The sequence below is a fragment of the Vigna angularis genome, chromosome 9 (genome assembly GCF_016808095.1).
Source record: "Vigna angularis cultivar LongXiaoDou No.4 chromosome 9, ASM1680809v1, whole genome shotgun sequence".
Taxonomy (NCBI): Eukaryota; Viridiplantae; Streptophyta; class Magnoliopsida; order Fabales; family Fabaceae; genus Vigna; species Vigna angularis.
In genome coordinates, this window is record NC_068978.1 from 29056836 (window position 1) to 29080108 (window position 23273).

The 23273-nt window shown below is 33.3% G+C and overlaps 1 protein-coding gene and 1 non-coding gene across 5 annotated transcripts in view; one reads left to right on the forward strand and one right to left on the reverse strand.

Annotated features, from left to right (window-relative positions):
- The window catches only part of LOC108347420 (uncharacterized), a 45525-nt gene extending 30487 nt beyond the window's left edge, over nt 1-15038 (reverse strand). For 3 of the 4 annotated variants that reach the window (XM_052868183.1, XM_017586644.2, XM_017586642.2), the window contains exons 1-8: nt 14894-15038; nt 13747-13860; nt 12505-12595; nt 12278-12355; nt 12139-12201; nt 11947-12051; nt 10636-10746; nt 3659-3700 (exon numbers count right to left, since the gene is read on the reverse strand). In XM_052868183.1, coding sequence (XP_052724143.1) covers nt 3659-3700; nt 10636-10746; nt 11947-12051; nt 12139-12201; nt 12278-12355; nt 12505-12595; nt 13747-13826 — 570 coding nt within the window. In that variant the 5' untranslated portion in view covers nt 13827-13860; nt 14894-15038. The remainder of the gene's footprint in view (nt 1-3658; nt 3701-10635; nt 10747-11946; nt 12052-12138; nt 12202-12277; nt 12356-12504; nt 12596-13746; nt 13861-14893) is intronic. The other variant, XM_017586643.2, reaches the window with a different exon arrangement.
- A 4009-nt stretch (nt 15039-19047) lies between these two features.
- Nucleotides 19048-19119, forward strand: TRNAD-GUC (transfer RNA aspartic acid (anticodon GUC)). Its single transcript has one exon. It is a non-coding gene; the product is annotated as a tRNA-Asp (tRNA).
- The last annotated feature ends 4154 nt before the right edge of the window (nt 19120-23273 follow it).

The following is a 23273-nucleotide window of genomic DNA, read 5'->3' on the forward strand; positions in this document are numbered from 1 at the left end:
TCTTTGTTCTCATCTATTTCCTTTCGAGAAAAACCTCATTTCATAACCCTTGCAAATGGATCTAAAACTTCCTCCAAAGGAGTCGGCCATGTTTCTTTGTCTCCCTCCCTCAATCTCAACTCAGTCCTTTTTGTCCCTAATTGTCCTTTTAATTTAATTTCCCTAAGCCAGTTGACCAAAATGTTAAATTGTTCAATAACCTTTGATCATAAATCTTTTGTTATACAGGAGCGTGGTTCGGGGAGACAGATTGGAGAAGGATATGAAGCTGGCGGATTATACCATTTTGGATCTCGTCCAAGGATGTCTTGTGTTGCTGCTCCTAATCCTAAAGTGCTACATGATCGACTTGGCCATCCTCATTTGTCCAAATTAAAAAAGATGTGTCCTGAACTTAGTGGTCTCCAAACCTTAGAATGTGAGTCATGTCAATTAGGAAAACAGGTTAGATCTTCCTTTCCTAAAAGGTCTCAATCAATATGTAATTCTAGTTTTTCTATCATCCATTCTGATATATGGGGACCTAGTCGTATCTCCTCATTTGGTTTTAGATATTTTGTTACCTTTATTGATGAATATTCAAGATGTACTTGGGTTTATCTTATGAAAAATCGTTCTGAATTGTTAGCTATCTTTACATCTTTTTTGAATGAAATCAAGAATCAATTTGGTCAAGTAATCAAAATATTAAGAAGTGATAATGCAAAAGAGTATTTCTCATCCTCCTTTTCTGCTTGAGTTCCCATGGTATCTTACATCAGTCTACTTGTCCTCATACACCGCAGCAAAATGGTATAGCAGAACGCAAAAATAGACACTTGGTTGAAACTGCTCGTACCCTTTTGCTTGGTGCCCATATTCCTGTCCATCACTGGGGGGATGCCATCTTAACTGCATGTTATCTTATTAATAGGATGCCCTCCTCCTCTCTTGATAATAAAGTCCCTTTCTCCATTTTGTTTCCTAATGTTCCTCTCTTTCATACATCTCCCCGAGTGTTTGGTTGTGTATGTTTTGTTCATGACATGTCTCCAGGTCTAGACAAACTCTCCGCTCGCACTCTCAAATGTGTCTTCTTAGGCTATTCTCGACTTCAAAAAGGATATCGGTTTTACTCTCCTGAAACTAAGAGTATTACATGTCGGCAAATGTCACATTCTTTGAACAGACTCCTTACTTCTCTCCATCTCTTCAGGATGTTTCTATCCTCCAGCAGGTCCTTCCTATTCCAATGGCTGAGTCAAATAGCTCCATTGTCTCTGTCATTCCAAGTCTTGATCACAATCCTTCTACACCCGTTTCTCCACATACTGAGATCATCCCACACAGGGCCCCAATGGATAGTCCACCTCCCCAAGACAATGGTGAATCTCCTACTTCAGATTCTTCTCCCTCGTCACCTCCTCCCACGCCTCCTGGTGAAAATGATTCAGCATGGCCTATTGCCCTCAGAAAAGGTACTCGTTCCACTCGAAACCCTCATCCCATTTATAATTTTCTAAGCTATCATTGATTGTCGCCCTCCTATTTTTCTCTTTTATCCTCAGTGTCCTCTGTTGTTATACCCAAGAATGTGAAAGAAGCACTTGATCATCCTGGATGGCGACAAGCTATGATTGCAGAAATGCAAGCTCTTGACCACAGTAATACTTGGGAGCTGGTGCCTCTTCCCCCAAGCAAAACGGCGGTTGGTTGTCGATGGGTGTATGCAATTAAAGTCGGCCCTGATGGTGAAATTGATCGGCTCAAAGCTCGGCTTGTTGCAAAAGGTTACACTCAGGTTTATGGTCTTGATTATTGTGACACTTTCTCTCCTGTAGCCAAGATGACTATTATTCGCCTCTTCTTTGCCATGGCAGCCATTCGTCATTGGCCACTTCATCAATTGGATATCAAGAATGCCTTCCTACATGGTGATCTTGAGGAAGAAGTTTATATGGAGCAACCTCCTGGGTTTGTTGCTCAGGGGGAGTCTGGTATGGTATGCAAATTGCATCGATCTCTATATGGCCTCAAGCAATCCCCACGTGCTTGGTTTGGAAAGTTTAGCTCCATTGTTCAAAAATTTGGGCTAAAACGCAATGAAGCAGACCATTCAGTTTTTTATTGTCATTCTTCTCTCGGAAAATGTGTTTACTTAATAGTATATGTTGATGATATTGTCATTACAGGAAATGATGTTATTGGAATATCTCAACTAACAGAGTACTTGTGTAGACATTTTCAAACCAAGGATCTTGGAAGTCTCAAATACTTCTTAGGCATTGAAGTAGCGCAATCAAGAGATGGAGTTGTAATCTCCCAGAGGAAGTATGGTCTTGATATATTACAAGAAACAGGCATGATTGATTGTAGACCGGTAGACAGTCCCATGGACCCAAACCAGAAATTAAGGACAGAAGAAGGTGAATTATTCTCCGATCCAGAGAGGTATAGGAGGCTGGTTGGAAAACTGATTTATCTCACTATTACAAGGCCAGATCTATCCTTTGCAGTTGGAGTGGTTAGTCAGTTCATGCAGGCTCCATGTGTTGACCATTGGAATGCTCTCATTCGCATTCTAAGGTATGTAAAGAAGGCTCCTGGGCAAGGATTGTTATATGAAGATAAAGGAAGCATTCAGGTCTCTGGGTATTGTGATGCAGATTGGGCAGGTTCACCTATTGATAGACGGTCTACTACAGGATATTGTGTTTTTCTAGGAGGAAACATTATTTCATGGAAAAGTAAGAAACAGAATGTAGTAGCTAGATCAACCGCGGAAGCCGAGTATAGGGCAATGGCATCACTAACATGTGAACTTATATGGGTGAAACAATTCCTTCAAGAGGTTAAATTTTGTGACATCCATACTATGAAGATGTATTGCGACAATCAAGCTGCTCTCCACATTGCATCAAATCCAGTGTTTCACGAGAGGACTAAACATATAGAAATTGATTGTCATTTTGTTCGTGAAAAGTTGTTGACTAAAGAAATATGTACTGAGTTTATTGGGTCAAACGATCAACTCACAGATGTATTGACCAAGTCATTAAGGGGTCCTCGGATTGAGTTTATTTGTTCCAAGCTTGGTACATACAATTTGTATGCTCCAGCTTGAGGGGGAGTGTTAGGATATTTATCCTATTTTATCATCATTATATTGTGTTAAGGGTTACCCTATTTATCATGATTATATTGTGTCTAGGATTACCCTATTTATCATGATTATATTGTGTCAGGGTTACCCTATTTATCATGTACTTTTGTATCAATTTATTCATATAAATAGAAGATTGTGAGAGGGATCAATTAAGCCCTCTAGAATTATTTTAGAGTCTAATTCTCCAGTTCATTAATCACCCATATAACGGAAACAAATATTAAAATGAATAACTTGGTGCAAGAATAAATGAGAACACAGTAAAGCACACATTCATGTAAAGAAACCTCTAGATATGAAGACTGCCTAAAATTTAAGAAGCAAGGAACCTGTAATCAACAATGTGAAGAATATTTTATGTATAGCATTTATTTCCTCACCATGAACACGTGATATTATAATTTTCATTAGAGATTTTTAACGCCACTTGTTTCACAAGGATTTAACCAAGATAGTGACACAAATTATAATGCTGAAGACCAATAGTGAATCATCAAAAGTGCAGAAACTTACATGTGAACTTCGAATCCTCCATTGTAATTGATCATGTAAATGCTGGACAAGGACCAACAAAAATTTAGAATATCTAGAAGAAATGAAAATCGAGACAATGATGTGTAATATACAAGGGTAATTTGTTATCTTAGGTATAATTTTGTTTTCGTATGTTTAGGAATTGTGTCTTGTCACTAAGCATATGTTAGCATGCTTAGGAATTTATCATGGTCTTGTTTAGACTATCTTCTCAATAAACACTCCAAAGAAAATAAAAAGGAAAAAATTAATTAAGCTTCTCCCATAAGTTAAAATTGGCATGTGTACAAGTTAAATGAGAGAACTTACATAAAATTTGAAATGTATAAATTGATTTTAGCTTAAATAATTTATATTGGCTTTTTTTTGTCCTCCAAAAAGTGGTTACCGAAAGTTTATCTAAAGAAGGGTATCAAGATAACCATTCCTTTATTTAGGTCATTAAGTAGCATCTCACCCAATTTTGTTGTGTTTCTCTTCTCCGTAAAAGGAGAAAATAGGATGAACACAATTATGGAGAAATTCTAAATACTAAAAATAGCCTTTAATAAATATAAGTACAGTGAAAAAAGTAGAGCTTCCTCACAAGCTACTTCTAAGGAAGAGAAGCAAAAACATAATTAACATTTCAACTCTTGTATTAGTAAGAAAAGTGTGAAGCAATAAGTGATATCGAATAATGGAAAATATCGGGGACCATGAAAAAGTGTTAAGCAATCAGTGTTATTGAGATATCGAATAATGGAAAATTTAGAGGACCCCAAAAATCCTATATAAAATTATAATGAAAACTATAACAGGTCTGGCAAAAGCATTGCACACAAAAAATACAATATATACATATAGATACTTTAGAAAAAATAAAAAAATATAAGTGTAAAGCAAGAATAATGAAAGAGACAATCATAACTAATAATAATATTATTTCTAGAAATTCAAATAACAATTACATCAAATCAAAACACCACAAATTTCAAGTTCAAAACTTAGAATAACAAAACATAAGATAAATATCTTAGATTTCTAATTATCTAGCTCTTCCTCGATCCCAACATAATTATCTTCAATGTTATCTAAGGATATCCCTCCTCTTCTCCTTTAGAAAAAGCTTGGCTAAAGTCAAATAATTCTTCAATATTTTTTGACTCAAATTTAGAACTATCAAACTCCAATTCATCATCAACCCACAACTTGAATCATCTCTTTGCCCTTGCTTTGTGTTGAGGCCAAAGTTGCACCACCTTGAGAACATCCAATACCAATACCATTACTTGATGGTTGCTTTCTTTTATTGTTTGTTTTTCTCCTTGTATAAATTATTGGCTCACTAACACCTAAAGCTTCATAAACAATTGCCCAATTAAGAGAGGGATTAACTCTTCCCCCAATCTTCATCATCATGAATATCCTCTTACTCCATCTTCATCATCATTATTATCCTCTTACTCCATCTTCATCATCATCATCATCACAGAGGGAGGTGAAAATTGGGTTTGCAGGAAGAGCATGGTTACTCTTATGTTAGGGTTAGGGTTTGGGTTGGATTTTGAATGGTTAGGGTTTGGGCTGCATTATTGAGTCCTATAACCCATTCCAAAAAATATTAGGATTTTGCCTCGGGTAAGGTCAGGTCTGGTCAAACAAGCCCAAGGCTGCTTCTTCTACCAGGGAGTGCGATTTTCACTGCTGCCATTTTGGGGCAGCCAATGCAGCTGCCATGGACCTCCCTGCAAAAACCGTTTCACCACTGCCTTGCTAGGAAGTCAGCAACAAACTAGACATTGAGTTCCACCATGGAGCCTGATAGGATATGTAATGTGTATGTTAGGAGGAAACATACTAAAAAGTAGTTGTTGGTCGGGTTGTTAGGATGAGTGAGAAGTTAGAAGTGGACGCAAGATTTCTTCTACGGAAATATTGGAGATGAGGAAGATATTTTCAGAAATCTTCTTTCCAGAGTTGGATTCCATTTACGTATGGAGATAACCCTTCTCAACCACAAGTTACTTTGACGAAGAAACTTTTGATGGATGTTTGTGCAATTGCAGGATTTCTTAATGGTCTTTAGGTCTATCATGATAATCCTCCAAAAAGTGTCTGCTTTTACCTACCAAGCTGTTTGGTAGATGTGATGGAAAGAAGGCCACCAAAGTTGATGAATCTTCCCTAATTTTGATGAATCTGCTGATGGGAGATCAAGTCTTGCAGCAAGTGCTAATTAAAGGGCAAAAAGAAAGCCTTAAGGCAGCCACGTGGGAAGCTGTTGCAACAATTAAGGACCAATTTCTAGACTTCAACCTTGAGGACAAGGTTGTTTCTACAACAATGCGTAATGATAGAATATGTAATGTGTATGTTAGGAGGAAACATATTAAAAAGTGGTTGTTGGTCGGGTTGTTAGGATGAGTGAGACTTTCTATATATAGTTGGGGGATCTTTGTATGCTGGAGACATTTTCTTGGATGTTTTGGAGAATTGTTGACAGGGTCATTGACATCATGTGTGAAGGGAACATTGTCCCTTGGATGCATTCATGTTGTACTTGTTTCCTAGAATCAACAATACGAGGTCTATTCAGTGAGTTTGGGTTTGCATTCATTTTCCTGGTTTTCTCTATCTAGAAACCTAACATGAACTGTTCCGACTCAGGTGATTGCTTCTCTTCAAACGTCCTTTGCTTCAATTCTACATACGGGTTCAAACTCCAATTGTGACTCACTCTACTAATCCTCAAGCTCTTATTCCAACCGCCCTTTCACCCACGCCTCCTGCACCTAAACTTCCTATTGCGATTCTTGTCTTGTTTGTAAGCTTCAACGGTCTCTCTATGGTTTGAAGCAATCTCCCTGGGCTTGGTTTGGTCGTTTCAATTCTGCCTTGATACAGTTTGGCATGACCTGATGTGAGGTTTGTGAAGCCAAGATCGTTTGAGAGAGAAACTAGGATCGTCTAAAGCATCTCTGGTTTTGAAGTTTAAGAAACAACATTAAACGAAACAGTCTTGAGTAATCAAACATACAAAAGAGCATAAAAAGAAAGACGTCTAGACATTAGAAGCATCAATGTGTCATGCCAAATCAAAGTAAATCAAGATTACATCTAGAGCTACATAAGGCAATTAAGAAGAGATAAGCTGAAAGAACATAGAAGACATGTCAAATAAAACACTAAGCACAAGAATCGATCAAGTAAGACTTAACTCAATCATAATACATAGAACTTAACACGCAAAATATAAGAATACACTCTTAGCTTAGAGGATGACATGTAGCTCTTGAGAAGAACACAAAAAAGTATCCGCAACTAATCAAGACCACAAGAAGAAAGAAAGGTTGATAAGACAAAGATCAAGATCGTCTAGTGTTTTCACATGATCTAAAGACAAATAGACAAAGACCACAAGCGAAATAGATCAACAAAGTATCACCTTTGTAAAACCTATATTGTTAAACAAAAGGTCTAGTATAAAAGATAAGCGTTTATGAAAAAGCTCTAAGAAAAGCTTTAGTGAACATTCTATAAACGATTTCCTCATACAATGCGTCAACAAGAGTCTTGCTAAACACATTCATGTTATACCTAGCTAAACAAGCTAGACGAGCTCTCCCTATAAAATAATGTTTTTGGTAAACGTACTAAGGGTACAAACATTGTTCCAAAAACACATAAGGAAAGATGTCTTACTAAACGCGCTCTTGAACTAAACAAGTATTTACTAAACAAAGTGTCGTTAGGAAAAGCCTCTGGTAGGCTAAACAATACCATATGCCAAACAATATCCCTCATCCAATGATGAAATCTCCATCAACTACTTAGTATCTTAGTGAAAAGCTCAAACGATTAAATCCTTCCTGAATGGCAGAAAATTTGAAATACTTTAAGTTGTTCTGAACATGCAATAAATGTCATTAATTGCACAATATCTCAAAACAACTAAAGTGAAAAGAAAAAGGACATATATGCTTGTACACATATCTACTCTACTCTATGCAGACTACCTAAGTCAAGCATACCTGTTCTGTCAAATACAAGTCAGAAGTGGATGTTAGAGAAAAAGAAGATATTCACGGAATGATCTTCTCATCAAAAGTCACGCCAAAGAGATCGTACAATCTACTTTTGATAAAGCACCGAAAAAGTAAGCCTACTCAGACATGTAGACCTCAACCTAGGAGAGTCACCTACGATAAAGGCTACAAAGAGCTGAAAGTCAAGACAAGCATCGTCTAACGGCTAAATTCTCAAAAAACTTATAAATAGAAGATCTTTGTACAAAAAGAGCACAAGGATGGGAACTTAAGGAATATAAAGAAAAATCATCATCATGGAAAGATCAAGAATTCTCTCATAACTATTTAGAGTCAAACCTTCTTATGTAAGAAGAGAGAGAGAAAAGCTTAAAAGGAAGAAGAAATAGTCTCAAACTTCATTGACATATTAGCTTACTGTTGTAAGAGGAGAGAAGAGAGAAAAATTTTGTGAGTCTATTAGATTGAATTGTATTGCATACATATCCTTTTTGCGAGAGTATCGTCTAAGAACTTGTAAACAATCTTTTGATTGTAAATTCTGAAGAAAATTTAAACACTTAACACTTAACTCAGTGGAGTTAAATGGTAACTAGACATGTTTGTGTAGTGGAAACCAGGAGTGAGTGAAACTCAGTGACATTTAACTTGGTGAAGTTAAACGGTATCTAGACGGGTTTGTTTAGTGGAAACCAAGAGTGGGTGAAACTTAGTAATGTTTAACTTGGTGAAGTTAAACTGTAGCTAGACAGGTTTTTCTGGTAGAAACCAGGAGTGGGTGAAACTTAGTGACGTTTAACTTGGTGAAGTTAAACGATAGCTAGACGAGTTTATCTAGTGGAAACCATGAGTGGGTTAAACTTAACTAGACAGTGTATCGGGAAGATACCAGGAATGTTTAGGAATGCCAAGAGTGGTGAAGAATACTGCACAACCAGAAGTGAGTGAAACTTAGTCAGAGTCATGGTAACGAGGGTTACTGGGTTGACTATGACAACCAGGAGTGGGTTAAACTCAACTATACAACATATTGGGAAGATATCTAGATTGTCTAGGGATAACAAGAGTGGTGAAAAATATTGCACAACTAGACATGGTTGAAACTCGGTTTTAGTCACGGTAACGGGGGTTACTGGGTTCACTTGGAAAACTAGGAGTGGGTGAAACTCAACTAGACAAAATATCAGGAAAATATCTGGATTGTTTAGGGATACTAGGAGTAGTGAACAATATTGCGCAACCAGGAGTGGGTGCACTCGGTTCTAGTCATAGTAACGCGGTTTATTGGATTTGACTAGCTTAACCACGAGTGGTAGAATACTCACATGTACTTCATTGAAAATCTAGTGGAACCCTCTAAGTTATCTTAGAGGGGAACTGGACGTAGCTCAGTTAAGTGAACCAATATAAAATGTTTGTGTGTCATGTCTTAGCTTTACAAACATACTATTTACAAATACATTAGATGTGCGGAAAGCAAATCACTAACATGCATGCTTATCAACGGACACTTCTTCATCTAAGAGTTACTTCTCCTAAACGCTACGGAGATGAGCTAAACACCTGGACAATAAACATGCCTATCAAAACAGCGTTTATAGGTTAAGAATTTAGTCACTCATGAGGATCATCCAATTTTTATCAAAGGTTGTCAAATATCAGCTCTGAAAAAGATTTACAGAAACATTATGCAACTCCCCTTCTGGTGTTTTTCATTACTTCAAGGTTGATCATTATGTCTTCTCTTTTCACTCTTCTGGCAAGTGCATTTACCTTATTGTTTATGTTGATGACATTGTCATCACAGGTGACGATGAGAATAGGATTCGACAACTCAAAGAGTACCTTTCACAACAATTTCATATTAAAGATCTAAGCCCTCTAAAATATTTCTTAAGCATTGAAGTTACTTAATATGCTTCTAGAATTGTCATTAATCAACGTAAGTATGCCCTAGACATTCTTACTGGAACTGTTATGCTTGACTGTTGTCCTTGTGATACTCCTATGGATCCCAATATCAAGCTTCTTCCAGGTTAGGGGGAGCCATTGAAAGACCCAGAAAGATATCGTCGCTTGGTAGGCAGACTCAATTATCTCACTATCACCAGACCCGACTTCATTTTTGTGACTAATGTGGTAAGACAATTTCTAAATACTCCTTGTGATAGCCATTGGGATGCTGTGATAAGTATCCTTCAATACATAAAAGATGCTCTAGGACGAGGATTATTGTATGAAGACAAAGGTAGTACTAAGATCACTTGTTACTTTGAAGTGGATTGGAGCGGTGAATGAAGCATGGTGATTACCGGAGGAAGACGGTCTCAATCACAGTGGTCACCGTAGGAAAAGGATGCCCAGTGATAAAGAGAAGGGGCACATAGTGGCTACAGATCACCCAAAAAAAAATGAAACCAAATCAAAAACCCTAAACTACTGATACCATGAAGAATTGTATATGTTCTTAATGTATTGTGTCTAATGCAGACCACACATAATGTATTTATAGCATAATACAAAATCAAGTATAATAAATACACCTAATAACTAGGAATCAATCATCCTAATTTTCCAGATTATCTAATGCTTAATTCCCTAGAGACCTGTAACAACTGATTACATTCTAACAAAAACTAAATTGCGGAATCTGCCAATTATAAAATCAAATATTGTACCAACATATAAAATTCTGAAACAAACAGCTACATAATACACCAAATACATATCAACAATCCACGAATGAATGCTTTACTCTCTCAGGATCATTCAACCTTCTTAATCCATGTCCAAGAATTTTTTGTCAGCTCAAACAAAAATTGGCATTCAAAGGTCACTTAAAAATTCATGAAACAAGTGACATGACATTAAAAAGATCAATGCATTATAATGTTTAACCTGTCATATACATCACCACATATTTCATACCTTTACACAGCTAGATATTGAAGAGGCATTCATAACACGAGGCCAAAGACTATATTCAGCAAGCAACCCCAGCATAGATGACATGAAGATATATCTCTCATCATCTACGGCCTATAAGAATCATATACATCAACAATAGTAATCAGAAGTTCACGAATAAAGAAAGTTCTATGTGTGTATCAAATCCATACAGTATTTGATCAACTGCAAAATAAGCATATAACTAGCGCTTGATTTGGTATACTTACGGAAATAATCTCTATTAATATATGACTTCAACCACATATTTTAATAAAATATCTTTTTTATAATGAATTGATCATTTCCTTTGTTATTTTAGATCTTTTAATAACAAATTTGGCTCAATTAAGTGAAGACTCAATGAAAGATTCCAAGAAAGTTTCCTAGAATAAATCCTTGTTGTTTTAGAGATATGGAAGTAATGTGGGGAACTTGAACTACAAATGAGAACAAGGTGTTGTAATTAGAGGAAAATCTTCCATATTAGAGAAAATATCTATAGAATCTTCTTAATTAGAGAAAATATTTGTAGGCTCTTCTAGTTTATTTTTCAGTATATTGTTTTCTTATTTTCCTTTTTTAGAAGATTAGATTGTTACAAATAGAGGTAAGAAAAATGTAATAGACATGAATGAAAATAATAAAATTCATTCTCTTTTTCAAGATGTTATCAATGCATTAAACGGTTAAAATAATCATTTGGTCCCTATAGGGAACACTCATTTAGGTATCAGTCCCTATAAGGGAAAAAAATTAAGTTTGACTCCATCGAACACATTGGTCCCTGCTGTAATTATGATTCTTTAGTTTTAAAGTTTTAGTCCCTATATGCCCTTACAGGAACTACAACATATATTTTTTCATATTGAAACCGAGTCCAAGATGAGTGTCACTACAGCAACCAAATGATTAGTACAACCTGATTAAATCTTTCTTGATGTAAATTGTTTTTTATATCAAATTTTCTTTCAACTTAACTTTTTCAGGCGTTTTAACGAAAACTTATACTTGCACCGGCAGAAAAAAAATTAGTGTGCAAATAAATTGTGAACTTAAGTTAAGCAGAGATTATTTTGGGTCCATTCTAAAATGAATTAAAAAAAAATAGAAATCCATTAATCGACATCAACAGCCACAGTAGAATCAAGACACCAGCTAACTTCAAGTATCTAGGTAATGGTAGCATTCCATCTCTACCAATAAAAAATAGCTATAAAAGTAGCAACAAAACAATAAAATAATGAAAAGAGGGTCAATAACATACTGATATCATCACGAAACTATACTTACTTTCAAATCATGAGCAAGTTTTAAATTTTCTTCAAGATAACCTTTTCTGCGAGCCAAATCATTAGATGCAGATGAGATAGCTTCACTTTGCTTTTCATCAACTGCCTAATAAAAATGTAACATTCAAAGTTTAAGATTGATGTTATATAAGATGCTAAAATATAACTATAATTTACAAAGAAATTTACTAACCATTCTTAGTTCAGAGAATTGCCTCTCCAGTTTGCATTTCTCATTCAACAGCTGCAGTTCCTGCTGCCATTAAATTTAGTTAATTTCCTCAAAAGCCGAAGATGTAGGTAGACATAACTGACACGTGTACATTTTGTACCTTCATGCAGGCAAAAGCAATTTGTTCACGGAGGGAGAGGATCTCCTCTTCTTGCCCCCTTGCTCGTGAATAAAGTTCCTACAAACAAACTTATAATCTGATTGGAATTGTATGAAGCACCTTGTATCTTTCAAAGAAAAAAAAAATGCATGAATGCGTTGTGACGCCTTCTAGCATTTTTTTCTGCCAAAATCTCCTGTACAAAATTTACTGGTTTACTTTATTACCGTGGCTTGTGTGGCATCTTGGTCCTGGATGTGATTGTGTGCATCATTGCTTTTGAAATTTCTCTGAGTCAGTTGTGTTTCAAATTTGTGCCTACAATGGAAGCATCAAATTTATTACATCACAACTTGAACATAACAGATTGTAATTTTCAAGATAGCTCAGAAACACCACATCACCTTCCTTAAGGTGGAACCCTTTTCCTCCAAATTATTTGTAAATACATTCGTTGTTAAAAGTGTATACCTTTACTCTAATAAGGTATCACTCAAGAAAGCATCACTAAGAGAATATGACATCCCAACTAGGTTGACACGTCATATCTCATCACCTGCTCTCCCAAGGATATGTATATACAAGAGAGAAAGAAACAACAATACAAAAAAAAATCATGGGGGGGGCCTTAACAAAACCTATGAATCAAGAAAATCTATACCCTAGCAGACCAAACATATTTCTAAAATATCAAAACTTACACAAGAAAGAAGGGCATCTAGCCACATGATCTCAATCTTAAACTCAACCCCCAAATTAGCAAGTCTATCATCAATACATCTATTTCCCTCCCTAAAAATGTGAGGAACTTTCAAATTCAAAATATCACAAAGCCACACAACACTTCAATCTTCCTCAGATAAACCAAGGAACCATAGAAGGATTTCAACATGCTTCAACCACCAACTGTCAATCACTTTCCAACCATAAAGAATTCCATCCTCTAACCCTGCAAGCTCAATGACTAACATGGCTCCCAGAAGCTCAGCCTTAAGAGCAATGTCATTGACAAGAAAGGAATAAACCCCCCTCAAATTTACCTTTGCTACCATAAAAAATACTAGCACAAGCCACCAATCCAAAGTTTCCACAAGTCGCACCATCAATATTAAATTTAATATACCCAATATCAGGCGGCTTCCAAACAACAATTGTCAATTTAGGAGACTTTTGAGTTAAAAGTGTATTCTTTTATTATTAAGAAAATGACATTGAATGTCCAAGACCTTTAACAAATCCAGGTGGTCGTAAACATGCCTGGGAGACTGAAGATCAAAATTTTACTGATTCACAGTTGATTGGACTACAGATGAGAACAATCATTCTTTTTAAAACATTAAAAAATGTAGAAATAAAGTATGAAAATGAACACAACATTTGCAGAACATAATGACAATCTTAGAAAGAGTAAATATACGACAATGATGGAATTTTTATCAAAAGTTGTATTATAAGAATCAATGTATTACCTTCCTAGAATCTTAGAGCCTTGGCCAGGAACCCCATCATTATTATGTAGTACATGTGAAGAATTTGTAACAGAAGACATAGAATGGCCTGCACAAGGTCCTCTTCAAAATAACCTGTAATTGAGTGATAGTTGATTCAATCCATTATTAAAAATAAATTCCTTCATACGATCCCTTTATTCAGGTCCAAATCAAGGTTTCTGAATTATCGGGTTCGTACCAGGGAATGATTCAAGAGGAAACAAATACCAATGAGTTAAATTATTCAATGCGCAAAGCATATCTTATTAATTCACAATACATTACTTCACACATAACTACATGATCCTTTGTTCCAAAACCTTTTTTCTTAAAAAGCTCTCTCAGCAACCACCAAAAGAAGGTAGTTATTTACCACAATAAGCTATAACCCAAATACACCCCACACAATTTTCCTTTTTTAAATGTTATTTGTTAAAATTTAGATTTTGTTAATTGGAATACTCAAACCCACTACCTATCCCTCCCTCCCTTTCACTTTTACCATCAAGCCAATTACACATAATGGCATATTGTTCAACAACAAACCTCAAAGCAGTATATAGACAACAACATTTTCGAATGACAGAATATCTTTCTGTTACATAAAGTTTGCTGTTATATAGAATAAATAATTAGTTTAGGTACTATGATTAGTTTTTCAGTTACATTTATCATTTGAATTCACCTTCATCTCTTGAATTATTCGTGAAACAGACTTTCTCTCTATAATAAGAACTCTGCTCATAAACTTCGTTACAAATTACAAGACACAATTATGAGTACAACCATCAAATTAGCACCACAAAACAAACTCTCAAAATTAATCCATTTCATTTCACCACATTACTGACAACCCAAATTTCTCACACAATCATGAACATTATCATATCATCCTATCAGAATTCGCAAAGATCGGGAACTCTGTAAACACTCCTTTTTTTTTCTGTGCACAAAAAACACAATGTAAAAAATAACAAGAAAAGAAACCTACAACAACTTGAAACACAGTTGCATCAAACACAAAGCATTTAAACCAAATTAACGAACTAACACAAGCAATTGCTAAAATGAAATTAAGAAGACGAAAAAGAAGAATGAAAACGCGTATGCAGAATATGGAACTCACCGGCAGCAAGTACAAAAACGTCGCCAACCTCCGAGAAAAAAAGATTGTAAGAAAATTTGAGAGATGCAAAAAGGAACTCAGAAGTTGTACATGACGGGGCAGAGAGAGAAAGAGCGAGGAAATGTGGGTTTGTGATGCAAGTCAAAGGGAATTAGAGAAAATAGTAAAAGTGAGACATTTCAGAGAAAATAAATAAATGAATAAAAAATAAAAAATAAAAGTTTGGATCAAGTTAATTTAAAATTATTTTTTTATTTTAATAATATAATAATTGTAATAAGGTATTTAACTTTCATGGATAATTAAGAAAAGATGAAAAGTAATTTTAAAGATTTTTTAAAATATTATTTAATATAAAATAAATTAATAATGTAGTTATGCTTGAAACAGGGGAAATAATTGGGTTGAAGAAAAAGAAAAATTATTGGAAAATAGAGAATCTAAACAGAAAAACGATATTTCATTTAGCACACTTTCTTGAACTTTATGTGAATATGTAAAAAAATAAAATTAACGTTTAACATCTTTAATTGTATCTTTTTTAGATTGTATAATTAATAAGTGTTTTTTTTTTCTAAGTCTAGTTTTAAATAGCAGAATTTAACATAGGTTTCCAAATCTGCAGTTCTAAATTGCAAATCTCTTAATTTACTCATTTTAATATATTGATGCTTTTATTCATTTTAAAAATAAAATATAAATGAAGTTTGCATGTTAAAAGTAAATTTCATTTGAAAACTAAATACAAAATTAATATGCATGTCTATTTTATTTTAACTCGATCCTTTTTATTCTTATATTGTTTCTCAGTCTTTGCTATCTACGTTTTTACTAAATAAAAGAGCAATGCTCGAAACTCTTTCTGACACATTTTTTATTGCTGAGAATTTATTGACGACCAAAAAAGGACAGATACATTAAATACGGTTTTGGATCTATAATTTTCTTTTTCTAAATTTTAATAAACTCCGACCAACATTACAAAATGTGTTCTTATTGCTTTTTAGCGTATTTTACAGAGAAATATGTTTCTAATTAATACTTCTCTTAAAAAAAATCTTTTATAAAATATTGGTATTGCGTTTTTCTCTAAGGATATTAGATAAAAAATTATAAATATTCTCAACGTGTTAAAATAAAAAGAAAACCTATAAATTATAAGTTACAACTATACATAAATGAATTTATAGAATATTATATTAAAGTTTTAAATAAAAGAAACTTTAATGTACGTATAAGTTAGCTCTAATTTATATAAAGAAATATTTATTAAATGTTTTAGATTAATGATTGTGAAAAGAACTCTGAATAATTATATATATAAATACAATATGATATAATACAAGTTTTTAATTTCTAAAATTTAAGTTAAATTAGAATTTTATTTTATTTAAAATTTTGATATATTTTGGTGTTAAATTTTAAAAATGAATGGATATAATTTTTTTTAAGTTAATTTTGTTAATTTTGTAAAGTTTATTAAGTTATGTATCAAATTGAAGTTTGTGTTGTAACTTGTCAAAATTATTTAAATATCATTTTGAAATATATTTGACATGTAAAAAAGATTTAAGTTAATTAGATTAGAAGAATTATATTTATCGTTTTTCAAAGTTTGAGAAATAATATCAAAGTTTGAGATATTGACAAATTCGAATTTAATGTAGAATTAAAAACATAGATAACCTTGTTATATAATCAAACTATGTGTTTAAATTGAACATTTAAGATTTTTATTAATATAAGAAAAAATATTATTATTAAAGAAATATATACTTGTCGACATTTGAAATAACCTTAAAACTTAATATATTACTTGAAATTACTAAACTTACAGACGGTAAGTTTGATTATTTTATTACAAATATGCCTAGATGAAGTTATTATGATAAGTCCACTTACACCAATCATAATAAGTTTAAGCCTTTATTACGAATTTGTTAATTAACTTATTATGACAAGACTCGTCAACTTATTAAGTCGTCATTGAATCAATCTTTTGCACTAGTGTGTTTAAAAAGATTCAATGTAATCTCTTCTATTAGATTTGTTTTCACATTATTTAGAAGATTATCATTGTGTCAATCTCTGATTTTTCTTTCTTTCTTCCTCCACCATTCATCACCTTCTCCCACTTTTTCCCCCTTTCTCCCTCTCTCCTCTACAATCCACCTCCATTACCTTTTTCTTCTTCCTTTCTTTTCCACCACTCATTTCCCTTCTTTTCCCCTCTCTTAGGTGTTTTTGTTTACCTTTTTCCCTTTCTCCCTTCTCTCCCTATTTTCTCTCTCATGTAAGACTGTGTATGTGTTGAGAAGTTCATTTGAGCTTATTTCATGTAACAATTGAGTTCATTTGTTTCCTTCTTTTATCTTCTTTATACTCATCTTGCAATAGTGTTGGATTTCTTTTGATCAATAGAACAGTAAAATGAGGAAAAATGTTACATTATGAAGCATTATATCATGGTTGATTATGTTATAAGCGAGTTGTGGTGGTACAGAGGTGGTGGTAGAAAGTCGAGTAAAAAAGATAACAAAGAAAAAAAAAGTGACACGTCCCAAATTTTGTTGTTTTTACTTATTTTGATCACTTTCTTTTTGTTCAATTAGTTTCATTTTGTTTTAAATTGAATTAATTTAGTCTTTTCCATTATATTTGTATAACCTCCATTAAAATTGTATTTTGTAAATATCATATGTTAGTTTGTAGTACTTTTATCCTTTTTTAATTTTTTTTTTCACATGTCAAACTCTGTGTCATGCCATGTTGTAATGTCAGTTTCTCAAATTAGTGTTATAACCAAGTGTTAGTATGAGTGTCTTATATTCAATTAAATTCCTATATTTATTTCTTGACAATTGAGTTCGTATTTTTTTAGAAATTAGAATGTTGTTCATGTTCAAAATATAATTGAATTTAGTTTACTTACCAATAAAAATAAATAAATTATAAAAGTTGTTCTATTTTATGAAAAATTATAAAAAAATATTATTTATTTTATAAAATTGATTTAAGTAGATGAATTAAGTTAAAAGATGTAAAATTATATTAATAATTTAGTTTAAATTTCATGTATTATATGATTTAGATAATTTCAAACTAGATAAAATAATATCATTTTGGCTAGAGTATCTTGGCCAAAGCTAATAAGGATAAACCGTAATTAGTAGTTAAGACATAAAATGGATTAACGGAATCCTAAACAAATTAACCAAAGTAATCGCCTAAGTAGTTTAGGCCTAACTAAGTAAAAATTCATAAACAATGTAAATAATACTATTCACAACATAATTAATTACCTATTCATTCAACTTTATTATCACCTCACACACATAAATGACTTGAAGGATAACAATGTTTTTTTGCGCACCTCCTTTGAACTGAGACTATATATGTACTTGTGAACATTTCAAAATACCTAGAAGTTGAAGAAGAGTATCTCAGGTAGAAAACTCATAATATATAAAAATTCTTATAGAATCGTGATTATAATTAACTTTTGTTTAGAAAAATTAAATTTATAAATAAACTAACAAGAAAAATACACTAGTTTTCTAAAATTAGTATTTGAAAAATTTTACATTTACATTTTTTAATATTTTGATTTTGTTTTTCTTTAAAGGATAAGTTGGTTCTTGTAGTCAATTTGATTATCAGATCAAACAAGATAAACCGTAAACATTGATCAAAATTTTAAAAGAAATTATAACTTTCAAATAAGTATTTTTTTGAAATTTAAATTAAAAAATAAAATGAATTTTAATATTTAAATAGAATAATTTTGATATATAAAAAGATAGATATACAAGTTATATTAGACTTAATTATTAATTTGATTTTATTTTAAACAGAGGATTTAAAAACAAATGAGACTTCGTGTGAAATTTTTTTATTACTTTAAAGATAATATGTTAATATATTATTAGTATTAAAATAACTTTGAAAATTGGAAACTATTGTATTCTTTAACACGCAACCCATTTAAGACCCTTATTTAGTTAGTGGAACTTTGAAGACAAAACGAATATATAAACAAAAATTAAATTTTCAATATTAGAAGAATCTGTTCCAAGATCTCTATGTAAAAATTAAACAATTGAAAAACTTTAATAATTAGTTAAATTTGTTTAGTTCAAGATTCTTATAATTAAGTCGTTGTAGTATAGTGGTAAGTATTTCCGCCTGTCACGCGGATGACCCGGGTTCGATCCCCGGCAACGGCGAAACTTTATGTTTTTATCCAATTGTGATTGAAAGTCAGTTTACACCTGCAAAGCGCGTTTGATTCTAATAAATTTTTTTTTATTAACTATTCTGAGACATCTTTTGTACTTGTATCTCATTTTAAGTTAGATTAAGTTTAGTTATGTTGTATCGTGATTATTGGGGAACTGGTACTGGTTAATTCTAATATTTCTGTTACTTCTAGGATGGATCCAAACGCGCTTAGTGGAATGAATTTTAATCAAAAATCGAAAAAGATAAAAAACATTCGCCGTTGCCGGGGATCGAAGGTCGTCCGCGTGACAGGCGGAAATACTCACCACTATACTACAACGACACGATGCTTTTTCGATTTAAATAACGTGTCTATTAACTATAACTCTAAACTATGTTTTCTCGATGTAATAGTTGGGAATTTCTTATGCTTCATTTTATGAATTAAATGTTATAAAAACAAGTTTTCTCTTTTTAAAATATGTAACAATTCTTTTTGAGCATGGGAAGAAAAACTTAAACTAGTCCATGTTAGTAAAATATATTAATTAATGAACTCATGTATAAGAAAAGAAACATACCTCATGCATGATAGACTTAAATATAAAAATAAAGTAATTTCGGTAGCATTTAATAGCATCATTCTTATAAATATTATTTACTTTATTCTTAAAAGGGGAAACACATTTACTAATAGAAATACACTCTTTACGTCTATATTTATATTTAATTTTTTTAATATAATAAAAACTATTATTATTATAAATGTAATATAAATAACTTTTACAATCTTATTATAAATATTTTTTATTTATTTTGTAGGTAATATTTTTATTGTAAATAATTATTTTAATTTTTACAAAATTGTTAAATCTAAAAAATATATATCACTTAGAGAGTAAAGTTGATAACATAATAATTTAGTTTAAAAAATAATTACTTAAAAGATAAAATTAAAAGAAATATGTACTCTAAAAAAGAGAATTTCATGATATAGATGATTCTTTCTCTTTCACGAATGATATTTCAAAATAATTTTTTTTATTAAAACTAAATTATATTAACAATTAACTTTTCAAATCTCATATTTGAGTTTGGACAGTTTTAAAGTCATCTCTATGTTTTAATTTTAGAGTAAACCAAACATATCAAAATACAGTGACAAATTTGAAAATTTTGTAAATTTAGAGGTTCTAGTTCTCGAAAAATTGAAATTAATTAACCTTTATGTTTCGGTTTCTTAAAAATTGAGACCTAAATGTTTGACAAATATAGTTCTTGAAAAATCGAAACCTTTATTAACCTTTATGCATTTAAACGAGGGAAACAAATATAGTTTGTATCTTATATTGTTATGCAAGTGTAGTTTGTTGATGTGTAATTATAATCGAACATTTTAAGGTATAACAATGAAGTTATTTTCAATTTAGGCGCCATTGGTAGCTACTTGTGATTTTTCTAAAGGACAAATTGTTATGTGGTTTTGCTTCTTGCACAAGTCTCTCCTAAACCATCTAAAAAACATGTAATAGATTGGTAAGAACCTCAATGTTATGAACTTTCTTTATTATATAAGCATATCCTAAAACATTCTATTTTTCATAATTCAATTGTTAGACATAACATGTTTTTAGGAAAATCAGATGTTAAGGCAAAAGAGCTTGCACGATTATTCCTCCAAGTTTAGTATTTTTGTCTATATATTTATAATTGTTTGATTTTTTTTTCTTCCTTAGTTATTTATACACTAGTACAATAAAGGGAAAAGACCGCGGTTAATTTTGTCTATTCGCACCGGTTCTACAACCGAGATATATACAGACGAGGTAAAAAGTTTACCACTTTTTGCCTCGGTTGTGGACCGAGTAAAAAAGATGTAAGCTTCTGCCTCGGTTAAAATGAAACCCGAGGCGATAGAGGGTTTGGTTTCGGGTTCGATGAACCGAGGCGGTATAATTTTTTTTTTCCTAAACATCAGCTCCAGATCCACCTTCCATGAACTTCCTCCAATTCTTGAGTTCTCTAAACGCCTTCTCCATCTCCAGGTCCAGATCTCATTTTCACATCACATGCTTCATTCCCTCACTTGGGTCACCTCCTTCTTCCTCCAAAGCTTACCTTCAAACTCTTCCATCAACCATAACTTCCATTTTCCTTCCCCCCACCAACCTTGAACAAAAGACAGATCCCTCTGTTCTCGCACTTCAAATCGAACTCTCTGTCAATCTCTCTCTACCCTACATAAGGCAAGAATTGAAGTCCCTATGTTCCAGAGCAAAGGTTGTAGCTTTCGTTGTGGATGTTTTTGCAAATGGGGCATTGGACCTTCCCGATGGTATCTTTATGAATACCTTCCTCGGATTGGAATCAGAGGCCATAACAACTTTGCATGAACACATGAAAGGGAAGCCCGTGATTTACCCTGTTGGACCCATCAGATCCACCGATTGATCATGAAAATGGGGGTGGATCTGAGTGAGGTTGCGAACGGAAGTTCGCCAGGCGCGAGTCTACGAAGAGGCATCGGCTTCGGATCTAAGACGAGGTGGTGGTGGCTCCCGACAGCGGCGGGGCAGCGGCGGGGCAGCGGCGGGGCCGCTTGCTCTTCACTTCAGAGAAGACGCACTAGCAGGTGAGGTGGAAGTTGCGCTCGAGCCGTCGCACAGGATGAGGCGGTGGTGGCTCCTGGCAGCGGCGGGGCAGCGGAGGGGTAGCGACAGGGCAGCGGAGGGGTAGCGGCGGAGCAACGTAGGGGCAGCGGCAGGGGGCACTTAGCGCAGGCAGCAGTGGAGCGTATACAGAAGAGAGAGAAGCAAGAAAAATAAAAGGAAAATAGGAGAGGTGTTAGGTTTTCTGTAGGTTTTCTGAAGATTTGCACGGTCCAAGCCCAAGTTTTAATAGTCTTATATGCCTCGGTCCATCTGTCAACCGAGGCAGTATTTCTTTCACCTGAGGTATATACCTCGGTCCATTCTTCTAACCGAGGCAGTATTTAGTTTAGACACCGGTTGCTTAACAATCGAGGCATATAATGGTTTAAAATTTACAAAACTGCCACCGCGTTTTGATACGCTTCGGTTCTAGAAAAACCGAAGCGTAATGTGCGAGTTAAAAATGCGATTTTTTACTAGTGATAATTTGTCGATATATTATAGTGTAAAACTAACTCATATGAATGTGATTATTAAGTAAGGCAATGGATGACAACTGATCCTCGTACTCAAATTACAACTAGTTGGAAAATGATAATAATTTCATTGAATCAAATCCTTTGCAACTTTGTTTTTCTATATATTAATTGAAATTATTGCCTTCTGTGCAGAAATTCAAAAGTACTACATCAATGCTTAATAAATTAAGTATTTAAGAATACTTGTGCAAAATACATAATATAAATGTACAATAGTATTTAACACATGTGATTTTAGGTATTTAGAAAATGTCCATTTACTTGTGATTTATTTAAAATTTTACAATATCATTATATCTTGTTAGGTATCATTTATAATATGTGTTGGTTGTGTCTGATTTCATATTGTTGTATCTGACTCACTTTAATTATGTCCAAGTTTGATATCTAGGCAAAATTAAAAACAAAAAAAATTATTTAAAAAAAACTCCTAAAATAGACTTCAGTTATTACCAAAATCGAAGCATAAAGGTAATATTCACTAGTAAAAAATATGTTTTTGAACTCGCCTAATAGGCTTCGGTCAAAGAAAAACCGAAGCCTATCCGAAAGCGATGACAATCTTATAGTTTTTACAAACTTATATGCATGATTTAAGAATATCCGAAGCATATAGAGCATCTTACCTCAGTTACAATTATAACCGGTGCCTAATACTTTCTGAAAAAGTTACCTGCACCTCTGCAAAACTGAGTTTTGGCCTGACACGTGATCCAGTGCTTCGGTTCTATACAGAACCAGTGTCGAAAGAGGTTTATGCCTCGGTCAGTACAGAACCGAGGCCTGATGAGAGGAGTACGAAAGAGGAAGCAGAGAGGGAGGGCACCATTAATGGCATGAATCAGTGTGCAAGCAAATGCGTCACATCCCATCCCATCCCATTTTTCCTTGTCACATCGTGTCACATCCTCACCTTCTTCCTTCCCTCCAACTTTTCCTTCTTCCACTCCTAACCCTAAAATATAGCAA